At 33.7% G+C, this 20,212-nt stretch overlaps 1 protein-coding gene across 9 annotated transcripts in view; it reads right to left on the bottom strand.

Moving 5' to 3' along the window:
- Window positions 1-16,773, bottom strand: part of LOC110028503 — a 152,193-nt gene extending 135,420 nt beyond the window's left edge. For all 9 annotated transcript variants that reach the window (XR_002294429.1, XR_002294428.1, XR_002294431.1 and 6 more), the window contains exons 1-5: window positions 16,428-16,773; window positions 13,843-14,101; window positions 12,788-12,894; window positions 12,565-12,699; window positions 12,086-12,347 (exon numbers count right to left, since the gene is read on the bottom strand). Coding sequence is in view for 3 of the 9 variants with exons in the window: in XM_020730376.1 (XP_020586035.1) it covers window positions 12,086-12,347; window positions 12,565-12,699; window positions 12,788-12,894; window positions 13,843-14,101; window positions 16,428-16,692 (1,028 nt within the window). In the remaining 6 variants the exon portion in view is untranslated. The remainder of the gene's footprint in view (window positions 1-12,085; window positions 12,348-12,564; window positions 12,700-12,787; window positions 12,895-13,842; window positions 14,102-16,427) is intronic.
- Between the last annotated feature and the right edge of the window lie 3,439 nt (window positions 16,774-20,212).

Genomic DNA, 20,212 nt, shown 5'->3' with positions numbered 1-20,212 from the left:
AGAGAAATGCGAGGAAATCGATGAATCGACAAATCGATTAAAATCGTAGAAAACACGGGAAAATCCCGAAAAGAGACCACGAGTGCTTTGTCTAAAAATTCCAAGAAAAATATATGAAAAAGTCTGAAAAGAGGGGGACCGCAAGCACTCGAGTCGGGGCTAGGCTCAACTATATATTAGTACTTGAGGGTCATCGAAGGCTACTCGATCAGATGTATAAAGCCCTCCCTCCACTCAACTAGAAGGGTGTCCTATCGAACCTAACTCAGAAGGGTACTCCTTAGCCTGAACAGGTGATCAACAGGTGGACAACCAATGTTTAAAATGCATTTAAAATTTATATTTTTAGCATCCACATAGGTTTCAAACATGCAAAAAGTGGGTTATATCAATTTTATTTGTAGCGAACAATGTATTTTTATTTTAGAAAAAGGTGCATCTGTTCTTATCAAATTTATTTTTATCAATTTTGAAAAGCAATTGCCCACGAGTCGATCGCGTTGTCGGGCAAAAGGCTACCAATAACCTAAAAAGGTTCGGGTCAACTCCCGCTAGTCTTGTGTCGGCGAATGATACCGTCATCCTGCAGCTCACCGGGTTTTTGAATCGGATCCTGATGAGTTCCTGAATCGGATCCCGATGTCGTAAGATGACATATCATTCTGTTCTATCTTCAGTGTGCCTTTGTCATCACCACCCTAAGCCCCAAAACAAAACCGACCTACTTGCGACCTTGCTTGATGGTTTCACGTATAGCAAAAGACTATACGTGGACGCTTATGTATCGGACATAAGCATCAAAAAGTCGAAACAAGAAGCAAGGAAAAAAAGAACAAAAATGAGGTGAGATAAAAGAAACACTGATGCACCTAAAATATCGAAAAGGATGATGAATCAGCCCTCAAAGCTCATGACGAAAAGACCTGAAAAAGAATGTCCTGAGATCCTTGAATAAATCCGAAAGGATATCATTTTCTCATATTTTATAAGTGGATCAACCCAAGTCAATGTGACGGTCGCACACATGGCTCTACCACTAACTACATGTCCACACACACCCGAGCCTGCACTCGAACTATATCAAAACTTTAATGTCAAACTCCCGAAACATCCTTTATGAATTCAATTTAAATCAACCATATGCTCCCCTGAAAATGAATTTTCAAATTCCACAACTCGAACAAAAGGAAAAGTATCCCAGGGACGACAACCATTTATACTTCCAAAATCATGCCAACATCAAAGTCATCCAATTCCAAATGTAATCAAAAGCTTCATATGTTAAATAAGCATAAAAACATCTGGCTAAAACCACATAAATGCTCACAGCCAAGCTCAATACAAAGAGATGAACAGCAGCTAAGGCTTTCGGCCAGCTTTCGGCCAAGGCAACCCACAAGGGAGGCAACTGCTAAGGCTCACGGTTCATGGAAGCAAGGAACAGCTGCTAAGGCCCACGACCAAGGCCACCAAAAAGGAAAGGGGGAAGCTGTCAAAGCTCACGGCCGAGGCAACCAACAGGAAAGACCACCACTAACAGCCACTAAGGCTCTCGGCCAAAGCGACAAAAGGAACCAACAACTAAGGCTCAAAGCCCAGGCAACCAAAGGGAATACCATTAGCTATTTTACCGTGCTCCCTCGGTATACATAAGAGGATAAATAAAATGATTATAATTTTTGGGATGACAAACTTGATCCATCAACAAAATTCGAGCTGGAAAAAGAAAAAAAAGCAGAAACGACTCCAAATAGCCCACCAGCAAGCTCACGGGTAGGGCAAGGCACGGGCCAGTTCCACTATAAGCTCTCGGGTAGGAGCAGAAAAAAAAGGCACAAAACAGGCTCTCAACAAGCTCTCGGGTAAATGGCCAGAACAAACGAAATCAAGCCCCTCCTCCAAACCACTTCTCAGGTAAGAGCCAAAGCAAGTAAATCCGAGCTCCAAGGAAAGCTAAAACCGAGCCATTCAAGGCCAAAACAGGGTCAAAGCAAACAAAACCGAGCCCACCCTCCAAACCAGCTCTCGAGTAAGGTCTAGAAAAGGCAAAGCCAAACCAAGCCAAACTCTCAAGTAAGGCCAAGAACAAGTAAAACCACGCCCTGCACCAACTTTAAATCATTTGGGGATAAACTTGCACATATATTGGACTTGGAGTAGCCAACAACATACAGATCCCATGCCAAAATAAGCTTCACAAGTATGCATACAAAAAAAAACCAAGGACTAGATCAGGCAAAATCGAGCCCCGAACCATTCAAAGCCAAAACAGGGTCCAAGCATAGATTAAAACCCAACCTTAAAAGAAATTAAAACTCCAGTCATGTTAAGGTAAAACCGAGCCATCCAAAGCCAAGGAACAACCCGCATGTTTTTGAAACATCAAGATATGGAGTCAGTATACATCTTAAATAAGAACAACAACATGGAGAACATATTTGGGCCACCAACCTAACTATTCCAAGCATGAAACAATTTCCAACAGATATTTGAGCAGGGAAGATGCCTCACGAGGAGCTAACCCAAGCCCTCAAAACAAGTTACAGAGCTTTCCAAATTAAATAAATTTTCTCATAGCATGCATTTTTAAGCCAAAAAGAAATTTAAGAAGCTAAAACCGAGCCTTCCACATGCGTGAAAGACCAAATAAACCTTCCAATGTCTCATGCTAGATAAGAATAAATGAAAAGTTTCATGATACATATCCTAACATGCTTGCAAGAGCAGCTAACATTGTCTCAAAGTCATGTTTCAACCCTCCTAATTGCTTCCAATAGAAATATGCTACAATAAATAGAAACATGTCATAGTTTCACCAGTTTAAGCAAGTAATCAAGTCTAACTCCTAGAGCATGCTCACATTTCTATTTCTAGATGTTTGAGTACCAAATATTTCAAAAAGACATAAGTGTAATATCACGCAAGCATGTTGTATCGTCCACTGCACTAAGCTAAGGGGTTGGGCAGAGAGAAGACTGAAGAAAGACAAGGCACAGAGGGGGGAGAAAGTACCTTCCTGAAGCAAAGAAAAGCCACACAGAAATTTTTAAAGCACTCCTACACGTCAATCCTTCCTCCAACAGTAAGAGGAAACCAACTCAAGTACAACAGGCTAAAGAAGTAAGTGAGAGAAGAAAATAACAAAGTTTTCCCCCCCTCAGAGATTTTCGGCCTCTTGAAACGCACCAAACTGAGTATCATACAAACCAAAGAGGAGAGGAAATGATTAGGGGATCACATACGGATCAAAGGATTGAGAGGAGCAGACGCCCCCATACGGGCGTGCGAGAGGCAGAGGATGAGATACGATAAGGGAAGGGTCGTGGGATCGTCCAACGTACGCAAGGCGAGCGCGGGAACGAGACTCCAACGGCACGAAGGAGCGGGCTAGGTGGAACCGAGCGAGCCGAAACTAGGGCAGAGGTCCACGGGGACGAGACTCAGCAGAGGGGAGGGGGAGATAATGAAATTATGTTAGGATTTAATATAAAGTATTAATTATAATAATATTAATAAAATATTATTTTTTATTATAATTAACACTTAAATGTGTATTTTTCCCCAAACGTGTCGTCGCGGTGAAATGAACGTTCCTTTTAGGCAAAATCGACGTTTCGGACGCGTCGGCGCAGTCCGTTTTGTCATCCGGAGTCGTTTAGACAACTTCGTCGACGATCGGGACAAAAATGCGTCGCGACCCGAATCACGTCAAAAACTCGGCTCGAATTCAATTAAACAGGACGGCGAAGAGCGTGGCGGCACCAAATCAACGAGTACAGTCAATCCTAAGGTCGACAGTCCTATAGAAATATTACCTGAGTTTCTTCATAGTAATCTTACCTGCTAAGCAATAGCAGTCAAACCTACTATATGAAACGTCAAGTCGAGCGAAGAAAAGTTCAAAATTTCTAACGGGGAGGGCTCCTTCACTAGTTTTCTAAGAGTAGTAGACAGAAAGGTCCTACGGCTAGATCCTAGACTACTAAGGAGGGGAAAACTGCACCTCGATAGAAAGCGAGGTCAACAGTAAGAAAATGAGTTTTTTAAAAAATAGCAAAAATTAAATAAGCCAAAAGCTTTGTAAAAAGCATAGTGAGTAAAACAAAAGCAACAACTTTGGCTGATTTATACAATAAGTTTTGTACGGAAAAAAGAAAGAGAATGAGATATATAGAATAGCTATAACAAGCAACAAGAGAGCTTAGGACTTATAATCAAGTTAAATGTATTATAAATTAAGATAATTAAATCTTGATTGAAAATGAAGATATCTAAAAAATTATTTTTAAGAAAAAATTAGTTTGGAAAAGCATAGTAAACAATATAATGAATTATATTATAGATTTATCGATAAATTTAAGTGAAATTAGCTCCGAATAAAATGCATAAAAGTAGGCATTAAATACAAATAAAAAACATATTATGATTTTGAGGGTGGGTTATAGGGGATTTTGCAATTGTTTTGATCAGCAAATATTTTGAATGGAATTCTAAAGATTAAGAAAATGTCAAATGAATGGATAAAAAGTACTTCAATATTAATATTTAATAGCGAAGGCATTTTAAAAATTGTACTAATTATAAACAAATCAAATTTATTATTCATGCAATGAAGCTATATAAGAAAATAATGGTACTTAAGATTAATTAAATTTCAAAGACCAATTTGATTTCACGCCATAAATATCTACTATCATAATGATTTGTTGTAATGCAACGAATAGAGATGTATAGAATAAAAAAAGAGCCAAAAATACATAATATGAAAGCAAATTTGTGTCAAGGAATTTAATAAATAGAACAAGGAAATGACCTTCAAATACCTTTCTTAACTTTGAGAAGGCATATAGTCAAGAACAATGAAAATTTATTTGGCGTGCATTGAAGCAAAAAGGTGTGTCAAAAACAACATTAATTTTAACAGAGATATGTATGATGAAGCATTGACTAATAATAGAAATGGTTGCCGAGTGATTTAATTATATAGATTTATATCAAATATGTATTGCTTATAAAGATACATACAAAAGATATTCAAAACAAGCTGGCTTGATGTATGCTTTTTGTAAATGATATAGTTCTAAGTGAAGAAATATCCACTAGATTAATTGAAATTTTGAATAATAGAACTATTTAAAGATAACAGATTTAAAATTAATTGAATAAAAACTCATACAAAATCCGTAATTTTAATTGGTGTCATATAAAAAATTTATTAAAATTTTATTTCAATATTATTAGAACAAAAATTGATACTTATGTGTAATTAATTTAAATAACTTGAATCTACTATGCAAAAAAGAAGAAGTACAAAGATATATTCTCCATATTTAAGGCAAAAACCGGCAAAATGGAGACTTGTCTGAAGAATTTTGTGAAAGAAGAAATATCATGAAGATTTTATGATAAATTTCATGAAATATAATTAAGCAAAGATGTTGTATGGATCAGAATATTGAATGATAAAAGGTTATTAATATCTTCATTCAATGTAAAAGAAAGACGAATGTTAAGATGAACGTATGACAATTCTGAAGATCATATTAAGGCATGATTATATTAGAGAAACAGTTGGAATAGTATCTATTGAAGATAAGGTAAGTGAAAAGAAATTTAGGTGATTAGGACATGAAAAATAAAGGGTAGAAAATATATGCATTAGATGACTCTGAAAATATTAATAGAATAATGTTAAGATGGAGAAGATGTAGACATAAGATTACATTGATAGAGGTTATTTAAAATGATTTGTGAAAAATAAATTTAATGCCTTAAATAGCACTTCGCAAGAACGAATGAAAACTCATACTCAGCAAAAATCAAGAATATAAATTATGGATTTAAAAAGTCGACCCCAAATCATTGAAACAAATAATGATGGTGATATGATATGAAATATCAAATTTAATTATATAAGTTTAATCACTAGGCACATAAACTAAAATACAATTTATTTTATGTTAATTAATACTTCTATGATTATCACATAACATATTAGGCTAATATACATCAACTGTAATATTAATTTCATTTTTAACTCAAATTATTATTGTTTTAATATTTTATCAAAATGATTCCTTCTTGGAAATTTGATGCTAAAATCATGAATTAAGGATAAATCTATGCTTTAAAATCACTTCCCCGGTATTCATGTATTTAAAAAAACTGCAATAAATTAATAGACCGGAAAGTTGGGCATAGTAAATTAAAAGACTATCTAAATTAAATCATGTGAGTCGAGTTACAATCTTTATAATGTCATTAATTGTACGGATCTAACCTTGCGAGTCAACTGTCTCGCAATGTAATCAACATCTTTACAAAAACTACCAAGGTCAAAGTGTGTAACTAAGCCAAGCCGAATCGTGAGCTAGTTCAGGATTTGGTCACCATGTGGCGCATGAGCTAAGCTCGATGAACTAACAAGTCAAGTTGTCGCTTAACTTGACTAAGATCATGAGTTGATTAATTTAAATATATATATATATATATATATATATATAAAATAAACTCAAAACATATTAAAATTTGAGATATTATCTATTAATTATTAAAAAACATTAAAATATTATATTTTAAATCAAGTGATTTCTTATTATTTATCTCATAATTGTACTTTTTATTTGTCATTTTATTTTTACAATAACTTGAATTAATATCACTTTCTCTCTTTTTAAATAAATAAATTAGCTCGGGCTCACAAAATTAAGAACAAGCTCGAGCTAGAACTCATAAAATTAAGCTCAAGCTTAAGTCGAGCGTGGCTCGAGCTCAATTCATTTACACCCTAGCTAGGTCCACAATAGCATGTAGCAACACGGGAGACGATATAGCATGAAATTAAAAATCAAATTGTTGTTACAAAATGCCTTCACTCTTTCTAATATGCAAAGTTGCACTTAAGATTTTGACTCTATGAAAATTAAAAAACAAACTTAATCAGACAAACTTACAAGTAATAGTAAAAGTTATGCTAATGCAAGCGACTTTATAATTACAGTAGCCCAACCTCTTAATGTTTTTTTTGGTTCCTATGGTCAAGCAATCACAACCAAATCACACAATGTTGACCCTAAAATGCTATTATAATAATAATAATAATAAGTGTGTACTGACCTTTATCATATTTTTATAAGATTATATTTATGAGCACATCATGTTAGCCTCTTTCCACAATGATTTTATAATGTGAGTGGCTCAAGCCAGAACTCATAAAATTAAACTCAAGCTTAAGCCGAGCGTGGCTCAAGCTCAATTCATTTACAACCCTAGCTAGGTCCATAATAGCATGAAATTAAAAATCAAATTGTTGCTACAAAATGCCTTCAATATTTCTAATATGCAAAGTTCCACTTAAGATTTTGACTCTATGAAAATTAGAAAACAAACTTAATTTGAGACAAACTTACAAGTAAAAGTAAAAGTTATGCTAATACAAGCAACTTTATAATTACAGCAGCCCAACCTCTTAATATTTTTTGGTTCCTATGGTCAAGCAATCACAACTAAACCAAACAATGTTGACTCTAAAATGCTATTATTATGATAATAATAAGTGCTTACTGACCTTTATCATATTTTTATAAGATTATATTTATAAGCATATCACGTTAGCCTCTTTCCACGATGATTCTATAACGTGAGTGGCCATATGATAGTGTGTGTCAAAATGATCCCCTTACTTTGACTCATCTAATGAACCATATATCACTTATGTTTTGAGTTGCTTTTCCACAACTTTAATTATACAATTTCAAAAAATCCACCCTACAGTCCTTAGGCCCTATTTTTTATGGATATTTATAATTGGATGTTTCTCTAACTAGCTCATCCCTCTAATTTATTTCTAGCTAGAGTTTAGGTTGAAAAAGATGTTACAATACCTCAAAAAAATGAGATACAGATTTGTTCCTCATCTTGTGTCTATTGATAGAAGATAGAAGTTAAAACCTGAAGACAATCATTCCTATCATTCTTCTTATAAAATATTTGGGTACAACTATGAATATTTCAAAACTCATCCAGAACAAGGAAATCAAGCAACCATACACATATGAAGCATTAAAATGATGATATTCTATCTTCAAACTTGATGGATGCAAGTCCTACTTTAGAATAAGCTTGCGCATAAAATTTGGAATCTAATATAGATCTTAGCATGAAATCAAAGCCTTCTAAGCTTGCCCCTTGTCACCTCCCAAAAGAGCTCTTAAGAGAGATGGGTAGTCCAGGACTTAAATACTGCTCTTCGACCCTACACCTAGCCAATGTGGGACTTTTTGACCGTGACATTCTCCTCCACCTAATCACATGACGCCCTCGTCACGGATTTGCTCCTCCGAGAGTCTCACTGAACCATGGAGAGTCCACACACTTGGCAGACAGTAATCTGCTCTAATACCACTTGTCACCTCCCAAAAGAGCTCTTAAGAGAGGTGGGCAGCCCATGGCTTAAATATTGTTCTTTGGCCCTACACCTAGCCAATGTGAGGTTTTTTGTCTGTGACACTCTGCTATCCTAAACCCTATAGAATTAGTTAGCTCTTCATCTACATGCAATACCATTGATCATCATCCTCTGGATAAATTAGTTCTTCATCATCTTTCTATCAAGTTTCTTAACAACTTTATGATTTTGATGGAAGCCATCCCAAGTATCCTCGCTCCGGTAGATAAAAGGTTTCAAATCATGTTTAAAAGGTAAGGAAAGAATGTGAAATAAATTTATCATTAACGCCCAAGCTATGTAACACGGATACGGAGACAAGCATACTACACGACACAAACACATGACATCTATTATTAAAAAATTTAGGATACGAACACGCCTCAAACACATCATTATAATAAAAAATTATATATCTATATTTTTTTTCGCCAAAATAAAATTTTCGTTGATGAGAAGAACGTACAAAGGTTTTAGTGAGCGTGCACTAGGAACTCATTCACAAAGCATACAAAACTCAAAAAGAAAATAAAAAAGTACAAGTATACTCCAAAACAGTTAGACAACTTCCCCAAAAGGATAAAATGATCCACCATAGAGCTTAAACATGATGGGTGGGCTTTCCTCTCTCCCTGGTTCTAGAGGAGTCTAGCACCAAACTATGATAAGGGCTTCCACCCGAAAAGACCAAATCATCCTCCTGTAAATTCCTAAGTTAAATCAGTCATTTTTTCTTCTTCCTGATTTTTGTAAACTTGCCAATCACCAATCATCTTCCAAGGGTTATCCCAACCTATCACTTACCTAGTCATCAATGGGGGCGATTTTCACCTGTTGTGCACCTTGAATTTGGCACTCCGCCAAGGTTTGAGGGCCCTCAACATCAACAATGATTGTTTCCATAGCTTATGGAGCATCATCTAGCACTAAAAGGATAGTAGCCTCATTTTTGACAACATAAGGGCGTTGAGGTAATGAGGGGTAATCCTCTTGGGCACAAACTGTGGCAATATCCTTTCTAGTTACAGTTTCCACCATAGCATCCGGTGGAATAGCTGCATCTTCAGTAGTTAGATGAGGCACTTGAGGTTGGGGTCTCAAATTAGGGTGTAGCCTGAAATATTTTTCAAGAGTGTGTCCAAACATCTTACAATGGGTAAAATAGTATGGTCTTTGTTACATGACAATCTATTGTCAGTACCCGTTATGTGCAGTGCAAGCCAAATTTCTTCAATGTCAGGTAAAATGATCTCTCTCCATAAGTATTCTGGCAACAGAATGCCTGGTGAGATTAAAAGTGGGCATGTCTAATTTCAAGGGTTTCCCAAGCATTGTCCCAATAGAATAAAGGCCTTGATGGTTGAAAAGATGCAATTTAAACCAAGGTAACTTAAACTATATTGGTATTGTAGGTGGTTTTTAGTTTGGATCAAATTCAAGAGATCACTTGAGCAACTTCATAGTTTTTCCTTCAATGATGAGGTATTTCCTGGAGAAAATCCTAGCATAGTCTTCATCTGCAGTCAATTGTACCATCATATGTCTCTCATCAAAGAGACCCACCTTCCATTGTCCTACAAGTTTGAGATCCTCAAAAGCTTTTTGAATAACCTCCATTTTGGGATGCCCTAACTGAAATTTCCCAATGCGTGTGAATTTGTATTTTTCAATTAGAGCAGAGACTTCGAGTTCTGAAAAAATAATAGCGGTCTTATCATCCTTCCTACAAGTATTCTTAACAAACGGACAGTCAGTTTTCCCTTCAAGGGAATCATGATAGATCTGAGGAAACACCACAAGGTTGACAGCCTTCTTAGAGTCTAGACCCTTTCCAAGTGCCTCAACAAAAGATATTTTGCCTAGGTACTGATTCGAGGGAGGAACAATGGCCATCGAAAGCAGCAGAGAAAAAACAGAGAATAAATTGGGAGCTGAAGCTTAACTCTAGAAGGATCACGGTTGTCAAGCTGAGTTTGGGAGAAAGACGAAGGAAGAGCTGATCATGTCCTGGCTGAGTGTCGAAGAAGCGACAACATGATGGCACTACTATCCAGCAGAGTCAAGGAGGAAGACAAAGGAGTTGATCATGTCCTAGTTTAGTGTTGAAGAAACGACGAACAGGATCGCACTGCTGTCGAGCTGAGTCGATGAGGAAGACGAAGGAGGAAGACAAACACGCAACCCCTTCCCATCTTCCGTGAAAGGCGAAGAAACTGTCGATGCGAACCTCTACCCCTCTTCTTCGAGCACGAGGAAGCGACGAACAGAATAGGTTCTCAACCGGCAGGGTATCGAGGGCTGCAAGAGTAGTCATCTCGCAACCAGAGTAAACCCTAGCAGAGCAAAATCTATCTTACATATATAATAATCAAAATATTAAGAATAATACAAAAGAGAAAATAAAAAATTTAATAACACAAACTTTTAAAAACTAAAAACGCATTTGGTATCATTTTTTTATTTTTTTATTTTAGTCAATATAATTTTTACATATTTTATTTTTATTTAAAAATAATCAAAACGCATAAAAATAAGCATATATTAATTTATATTACATCAAGGTTTAAATCATTTTAATTAATTATTCACTAAAAGAAATATAAGGATTTTTTGGCACCAAATTCTTATATATTTACATATTTAACACCTAAATTTTATTTATTATATTTATATCATTCAAATATTTCATATCACATCTAATATACATCCAAGTTTAAAAAGAGGCTTTCACATACATAGCACCCAAAATTTTCATATTTATCTATCTCACACCCAACTTTCATAATTATAAACATCATAAGAAAAGTAACACTCATTATCACATTTTAACAGTCAAATACATCTTTTCATCAATATGTAAAGTGCTATTTGTGTAAAAATAAAAGTTTAGGTGTGAGATGGGAAAATCCATAAGAATTGGGTGTTATGTATGTAATTTTCCCTTTTAAAAAATGAAATACACATATGCAAGGAGGCATATATATAAATATTAGGTGTTAGATATGTAAATACATAAAACTTGATTGATATGTATGTAAATCTTTCATAAATTTTGCATAAAAATTAGTTTTTTTTTTTTTAGTCTTAAAAATATTTTTCATTAACTTTTAATTCATTAATTTCGGACACACATATCTTGTGCATGTCATGCTCGTCTTGTGTGTCCTTCTTTAATATTATTTAAATCAGACACTTCTATGTCGTATACAACACGTGTAGGAGCAGTGTCTGTGTTCGATATGTGTCTGAAACTACAAGGCTCCTTAATTAGAAGTGTTTGCGCATCATAACACCTAAGGCTAAACAAGCTTCAAACAAAGCCCTTTAAATGAGTTCCACTAATTTTTTGTTTTTATCAATAGATATTGCATCCTATATCATCACATTAATTTTTTACTTTGCCTTGTGTTTCTAGTATTTATCTAATAATTCTTCACAATTGTTTCTTATTATGCTTATTTTATTATCTGATTCTAAATTTATGGAAAAAAAAAAGTTCATTTCCATTGTTTCATTCAACAAAGTTAGACTAAAGTGTATCTTGTATGGTGTTGTAATAGTATTTGCATGGGCAGTAATAAATGAATGTGAGAAATTTTATGGGAGGAACAGTGGACAATCAAAACATCAAAGCCCCACCTCTTGAAAGGCACATCTCCAATTGCTCGGGACAAAGCTAGCTCCCCATTGATCCGAAGGACTCCAGCCCACTCCACCACATATCCACCAGCAGCTTCCACGCGATTCCTTTCATCATCTCGGGCAAGGTGATGATCTCTTGTAAGTTCCTTAGCATAATATCGTACTGCATTATAATTTCCCATTTTAGAGCCTTCATATGCATTAATTGGGGATATAGCTGCTTCATGTCTCCTGCGCCTATTTAATTTTGACTTACTGCCTGAAAATGAAGGAATGGAAATCATGCAATGACCCAAAATTTTTTTATTCAAACCCAAAGAAGTAAAAAAAAAATTGCTGAAGATGAGTGCTGCAAGTGTTAACAAATAAACACGTGCCATTAGTTTTTAAGTTTTTACATTTTATAAGATTTAAATCTATATTAATAATCAGAGAAAATATAATGAGTATGCATTTCTTTTAAAAAAAATGCCAACCTATTTCAAGGAAAGGATCAGAACTTTTTGAACACAAAAAGGCCTTTGAATCACCTACATTGGCGGCCAAAATACGGTCATCTGCTATAAGAACAATTGTCGCAGTTGAACCAGAATCAAGGTTGGCTTTTAAAGCTTCCTGCATGAGGTTATGGAAAATGGAAAGTCAAATACGTATTCAATTCAAAAAAATTATGATTCAATACATAAGCAGATGAAAAACCTTCCTTCGAAAATGTCACATCAATGTCATGAATTGTCCTGAGCAGTGATTCTTTAAGAATTTCCAAATGAAATGCATCATCAAAAATAGTAGATGACCACTCAGAGCTGTCCATTAATATAACAAATATTATAATGAATCAATATGAAGAAAATGCCAAGTTGAAACTGAAATTAATTTTGCGAAATGCATTTTCTCAATAACACGTCCATCTATTTTAAAACATAAAACAAAGTACAAATAGCACATACTTGAATGGAAGATCCACTAATCTATTCAATAATAGCGCCTCAGCATTTCAAAAATCGAAACTTAAAATTTAGGTTACATTGGGCTAAAATCAAATCAAATCAAATAAATAGGATCAGATGGATCTCAATTTATGGTTATGGCAATTATGAATATTTCTCAACCACCTTCTCAAACAGTTTTTCAGGGAAACATTTCTAAGACCAACGGACAATTAATTACCTGAACACACACCCAACAAACGCAGTTATGGTTTAACTCCCTAAGTCCAAGTTTCTTGGGTTCAACGAAAATGAAACAAAGTACAAAAACCAGACAAAACCATTTCATGGCATAGAGAAAAATAGAGTAGGACTCGAGCCATTGGTTATATCATGATGATGAGTTCAACTAAATAACATCTCAACACCCAAAAACCACAACTTTGCAACAGTGTGACCCCTCTGAGGCCCTAAGGCCCCACTTTCCTATCACCGGACTATACAAAATAAAAAAATAGAAAAGTAGATAAAAATAAAACATTTCATAGGTAAATATTCAACTATTATAACAACAGCATATAGCAGGATAAAAAGAAGAGCACCGATGGCATGCAAAAAAAAATTTATAGTCATGAAAATGAGCTGTTAGATAACAATTAATATAGAAAATAATTGATGCAGACAGTAAATATACACGAATTCAAGATGATTCAAAAAATCAGATACAAAATTTGATGTCAAACCATATGTATCATAAAATTAATGTTAACACTGAATACTCTAAAAGTAAGTCGTAATTAATAGGAGAGAACTGCACATCCAAACCTTTTTTGACCCCACTTTAGCCAACTTTCCTTTTTGGCCGATTCAAGCACACGGATAATCTCATTTTGCTTTTCATTGTATGTCAATTTTTCAACAGACTTTTTAAGTGTTGCAGAGTATATTCCATCAAGGAGAAAGTACACATGTAATGAAAAATACTCCACTAGAAGTTTGGAAGCCAAATCACTGGCTTCTGCACCATTATGGCCGTCAAATACAGCCACAATACCAACTTGAATCTCCTTGATTCCACTTCTCTCTGAACCAATCAAGAAACAGAAATTTCAATTTCCATAAGCACATTGAAAAATAAAAATAGGCATTTACTAACTACAAAAACTCATAGGAAAAATTGAATCAGTACGTTGAAGAAAAATGATCGCAGAATTGCATTACAAGAAAAGCTGCGCCAACTTCAATTTCCATAATTGTCCCTTTCAAATAATAGGTTTTAGTTTTGACAGAATGAATTTGTTATAGCAGGGTTAAAGATCAATTTCAGTAGAGACCTTTCAAAATTAATTGAAAATTTTAATTACAACCTCTTTAAGCTTAGTTTCAAAAAATTCAATTGGAAATGCATAGAATGAAGAGTAAAAGCATCGTAGCAGCTGTAACTACCAAAACCGACTGAAACTGTCAAAAGTTGGCTGAATGATGAAAACTATCTTTCCATTTCTTAAAAGATTTTATAAAATTAAAAAAGATCAAAACAAAATGCCAAAACAGCCAAGACTTTAAAAATCTCCAAATGTAACTTCTGCAAGAACCAGAATTGAAACCCAATGTGAGTTTAAAAACTTCTTTTTAAAAACGCATACAACTAATCTACAAACTACAGTTGTTTCATGCTAGAAAATTAACTCACCAAAGCTCAGCATACTTTAGTTTCACGTCCATAACATTTTAGCATTGTAATAAAATGCTGAAAGCTTCCTTGGACTGGGGACATAACTATAGATAAATTGCAAATCAATCAAAAAATAACTAAAAACCATGTCCTTACTGCTAGGGCTTTCAAAAAAGATCACCGTTCACGAACAACTAGTGTTCAGCTCTTAAGTAGCTTATGTTCGATTCATTTGTTAAGCAAACGAATCAAACACGAACAAACTTTTTTAACTCAATATACAAAAGAGTCGAACATGAACAAAGGTTTTGTTCATTCGTGTTCGACTCGATTTGACTAAAATTAATTAAACAATAATAAAATAATATTAGTACAATATTTATATATTATATTTATATAATGTATTGATAAAATATTAAATTTTCTTAATATTTAAATAATTTGAGCTAGGATTGCAGATTAAAAATAAAATTTTTGTGTCAAATATGTAAATACATAAAAATTGTGGGGTATGTACGTAAGCCTCAAAGAAAAAAATTTGGACCAGCAATCTCTCCCGCGCGCAGTCCGGCCAAAATTTTTGTGATGGATACGTAAATACATAAGAATTGGGTGTGTATGTAAATGTCTCAAAAAAAAATTGCTCCCACAGCCCACTCCCGCTTCCCTCCTGCCTAGTTTCCCCACGGTCCCGCCTTCCCTCTTGCTTGAATGCCTCGTAGTACCGCCCTCCCTCCTGTGTTTAATCCCACATTGAGAATAAAGACATAAAAACTTAAACTATTCTCCTTTAAAATGAATCTCAGTTGCTCAAAAGCCATCTCACGCATGGCATGGTTGCGGTCTTGTGGAAGCAGAAATTGGGTTTTAATCTCTTTAAGGTGAGTATTAAAATAAAATTTTAATTTTTGTAATTTAAATATATTATTTCATATAATATTTTTTTAAAAATTATTATTTTGAGCCGAACACAAGATTAATTCAAACAAACAAGTTTAAATCCAGCAAACATTAACAAGTTATTCACGAGCCATTTTGGACACGAGTCGAACACAAACAACAAAAAATTTGAACAAGCCAAACACAGACAAGCCTTAGGCTCGCTAAAGCTCAGCTGGTTTACACCCCTACTTACTGCCCCAGCAACTCAAGTTTTTGACACACAAGGCAGCAGCCAGATGCACAAGCTATCACAATCGATACAATGATTTTCCAAGTTCAAGGGAAAAAACTTGTACCAACGACTATACTGATAAATTTACCGTTTATCTCACCGCACCAAATAAAGAATAATAATTAAGGTTCATTTTGTTGGTTGAGAAAACATGCTTTTTTTAAAAAAAGGATGATTTATTTTTCCATTATTTTTATGTGTGAAAATAAAATCATTAATTTTAAAGAAAATTAAATTTAAACTTAGACTTTCAGAACAGTTTTCATTTCCTTAGAATTCAAATCAAGCAAGAGCCAATCATGAACCAATTTAAAAAAAATAAAAAATAAATAGGCAATAACGAGCTGGATACGATTGAACAAAATGTTCTCATATTCAACCCATCTAAAAACTGAGCCCAAAATATCCATTCATATTCAAACACTAGAGAAAGAATCGAACAGAGCATCTTAAGCAGTCCAATAAGCTCTTCATGAACTATAAGCTTTTTATTACAGCAATATTCAGTGCCTTCTGTAATGACCTCTTAAAAAAACAACGCGAAGGAAGAACATTCCATACCTAAGAATGGAATCCTTATATCTAGGACACAGACGGCGCGGTCTTCCTGAGACCTGCGCCTCCCCTGGAGAACAGCAATCTGACAGTTGGTGGGAGGTCCGCCGGGAGAATCGGCGGGAAGCGTCCACCGAGGGCACTTAGGCGACTGAAAAACTGCCGGGGCGCCGCCCTCCTTGTAAACAGCCAGACAAGTTTGGGTTTCGGCTGCGAGGAATGGAATCAAGAGGAACAGAAACCCTAACAGGATGATTGGCTTCGAGGACATATCTCGAAGGATTATGGTTTTCCTCCAGGCAGAACTCTGCAGAAAGAGTTCCGCAACGCTCGAGCGCTCTGAGGGGATGGTTGAAGCCTAAAATCGTTTAAAATGGAATTCGGAATTATGCATATTTATAGTTTTCATAAAATCATATGCAATTTTAAATTAAATGATTAATGGATTATCAAAATTTAATAATATTCATAATTTGATCTAAAATAAATGTCAGCTTTATTTTTTTAAAAATTTAAAGTTTGCTTGTAGTCAAGAACACTTAAATATGATTTAAAGAATTCTATTAAATCACAAATCAATCTTTTGATTTATTTAATTCAAAATAAATATTATTTTAGCACCAAATCCATTAGAATTAGGTATTAAAAGGATGAATTAATCATCTAGTCCAGTTTTTAAGGATTCGCCTACTCCTAATAAAATCACCCCCGCATATGCAAGTTCTTGAACCCAATACCTCTTAGTTGAAAGATAAAGCTCTCAATCACTTGGTCAAGCGGCTTCCTATGACTTTTTTATTTTAAATTTTGATGGGAAGACTAAGAGAAAAAAAATTTAAATTAAAAATAGAGTAGATAGCTAAAAGTTTATGTCCAAAAAATTTATTTAAAATATACTTCCAATATCCTAAATTAAATAAGTATATATTAATGAAAATATCAGTTCTTACAATGTTGTTGTATTTTCTAAGTTATATCAAAATAATTTCAATATTTATTATGTCAACTTATTCGAATTTTGAACCCCTATATTTTAGTTCTCTTTCTTCTAATGTAATGTCTACTATGAAATTAAAAATCTTCCTTTTAAAGATTGGTAAAAAATGAGCTCATTAAGACGTGGGTGGGTAGTACCAACAAAAATAAGGAAGATATAGATCTTTACCACACAATTCCTATGTATGTGCACATCTAATACCTGAACCTTAACTGTTACATCTATAATCGTTTACCTATGTTTAAAAAGATGTGTTCCACCTAAGGTGAGTATTATTAATATTTTTGATATGACATGAAAATTTTTAGTATTATAAATGAAAAATGAAAGTTTAGATATTTTTTATATGGCTTCAAATCATTTAAAAGCTAGTATAAGTTGGATTTGGATGTGTGATATAGGGCTTATGTGTGCCCTGTTTAGGTGCAACCATAAAATCTTTGAGTGGAGGTTTGCACTTGTTAAATTAAAATAGAAATAAGTTTTATTTAAAATTTAAAGCTAATATTGATATAAGGATGTCATATGTATTTTCATGTCTATATTAAGATTTTGTAAAGAATATGGACTGTAATTTGCAATAAAAGGATGACCAATATGAATGATATGTATGATTAAGAACATAGAACCATAGCAACACAAGAAAATTAACGTATAATGCAATTCATTACAACTAATTTATTTACAATTAATTTTTAATCATATCATAAAATTTCAAAGGTGTTTTGATGGACTTCCTTAACGTTACTCACTTTTGTCACTAACCCTTACTGTTCCAGCATATGAAGATACATGCAAAGAAATTGAGTGAGAGGACAACGGCGAGGGAGAAGAGACTAGATATAATAAGAATATTATTTAAACTCTATCAACTTATGTTTAATAGATGTTTATGTGGTTGTATGTCATTGTAGTTATTGTTATGGCTTGAGAAAAGTGTAGAGAGAAGCAAAGCTTAGTTTAAGTCATAGGCCTTGAAGCAACAATAATTATCGTGCCAAGAGGGTTCTGATGTAGACTCAAATGGACATAATTATGGTGCAAGTGTGGTTCCAAGACAACCCTTACAACAATATTAGTTTTACTACATGCACAGGTAGTGTAAAGCATATATTTTGATAGAGATTGGAGGCATCAATTAAGACATTAACAAAGAAAATGACAATGATGGAGGAATTATCCCTGATTATAGAGACATTTTCAAATAATGTTGGGTTATCAAAAAAGACAAGTACACAGATACCAGTGGAGGACATATTCGTGCCAAGGCCATCATAACGATAATGATATAAGTTGTTCATTTTCTCCTACTTTTCTCAAGTTTATGAAGATCCACATAGTCCAACTAAAACTAGCATGACAGTCTGCATTGAACATAGAATATTCATCTCCTTCCATGAAAAAATAGGGACAGAAATAAATACAAGATAAACCATTAATTGTTGTTGATGAGAGACCAAATTGATAACTGAAAAGAAAAAAAGCTTGCCCTTCATAAATATGTTATATCACCAGTCACCTCTCCATCCTCCCTTTGTCTCAAATCTCTCCTATGCAGCCTCATTCCACAATGGGATTGCTTCTTTGAACATCTTGGCAAGTTTTTTGAGAGAACATGAATCTGGTGTCAATACTTATACATAAAATCCAAATGTTGATATAACTTTTTACTCATCTGTTGCAAACAATTTATGCTTTAAAGTTAAGTTTTACAAATTAATTATAATCATTGCTTATAATGTTGTTTGCATCCTTGGTTTTGTTAGATTTAAATCCACACAATTACTTTATTTGCATATTTAGCACCTAAAATTTTATACATATGCATGGAAATATGCTTTTAACTCTTAAAAAAGTTAATAATAGTTATATTTTCAATGATATGTTGACTTGAGTGTTAGGCATGTAAATATGAAAGTGTATTTACAAACTATATGATATGTAAATGCCCCAACTTTGATAAATGTATGGTAGAAGTGGAGATTATTGTAAACATTATAATATCACAATTAATAAAATTTAGAGTTTGAAATAAATGTAAATTTAATATTACATATAAATAAATTAAAAATTCAACCAATCTCATGACCTTTTATGGTTTAGTTCATATTTGCAAGCAATAAAGTGAAGAACAAGATTTCTTCAAAGATTAGACAAAGATTAATGATTGGCTTCAATAAATTATCTATCTAATAAAACTTGGGGGCATTTACATACATATCACACAATTCTTATGTATTTACATATCTAACACCTAAACATTCACAATTTACATGCATACCACACCATCAGTGTCTTTTAAGAAATGAAATAAACATTTTCATGCATATGCTCATGACACCAAATTATTATAAGTATAAATATGAAACTTCAGGTATTAAAAAATGTAAGACAAAAGAATTGTGTGTTTTGTATGTAAATTTACCAAAATCGATAAAGAGTTCAAGCATAGCTCCACAGCCACTTCATTCATCTTCTCCCGAAGAGGAGTCTAGGGGTGTAAACGAGCAGAACACGAGCGTTGTATATTTCGAGCTCAAAAAGTGTGTTCGTTTAACGAGCCGAACACGAGCTGTTCACGAACAAAGAGTCCTTTTAATAACCCTAATGATGTAGCCATAAAACAATAAGGTTTTGAGCAAGATTTAAAAATTATTATTTATATTAAAACATCATTTGAATATAATTTAATAATTTTTATTCTATTTTCTTAATCAATATTTTAATTGGATATAAATGTTTGTAGCATTGTAGTCAATTAGATTTTTTTTAAAATACTACTTAATATATATAT

The sequence above is a fragment of the Phalaenopsis equestris genome, unplaced genomic scaffold, assembly GCF_001263595.1.
Source record: "Phalaenopsis equestris unplaced genomic scaffold, ASM126359v1 Scaffold000513, whole genome shotgun sequence".
Lineage (NCBI taxonomy): Eukaryota > Viridiplantae > Streptophyta > Magnoliopsida > Asparagales > Orchidaceae > Phalaenopsis > Phalaenopsis equestris.
This window is presented reverse-complemented; position numbering and strand designations above follow the sequence as displayed.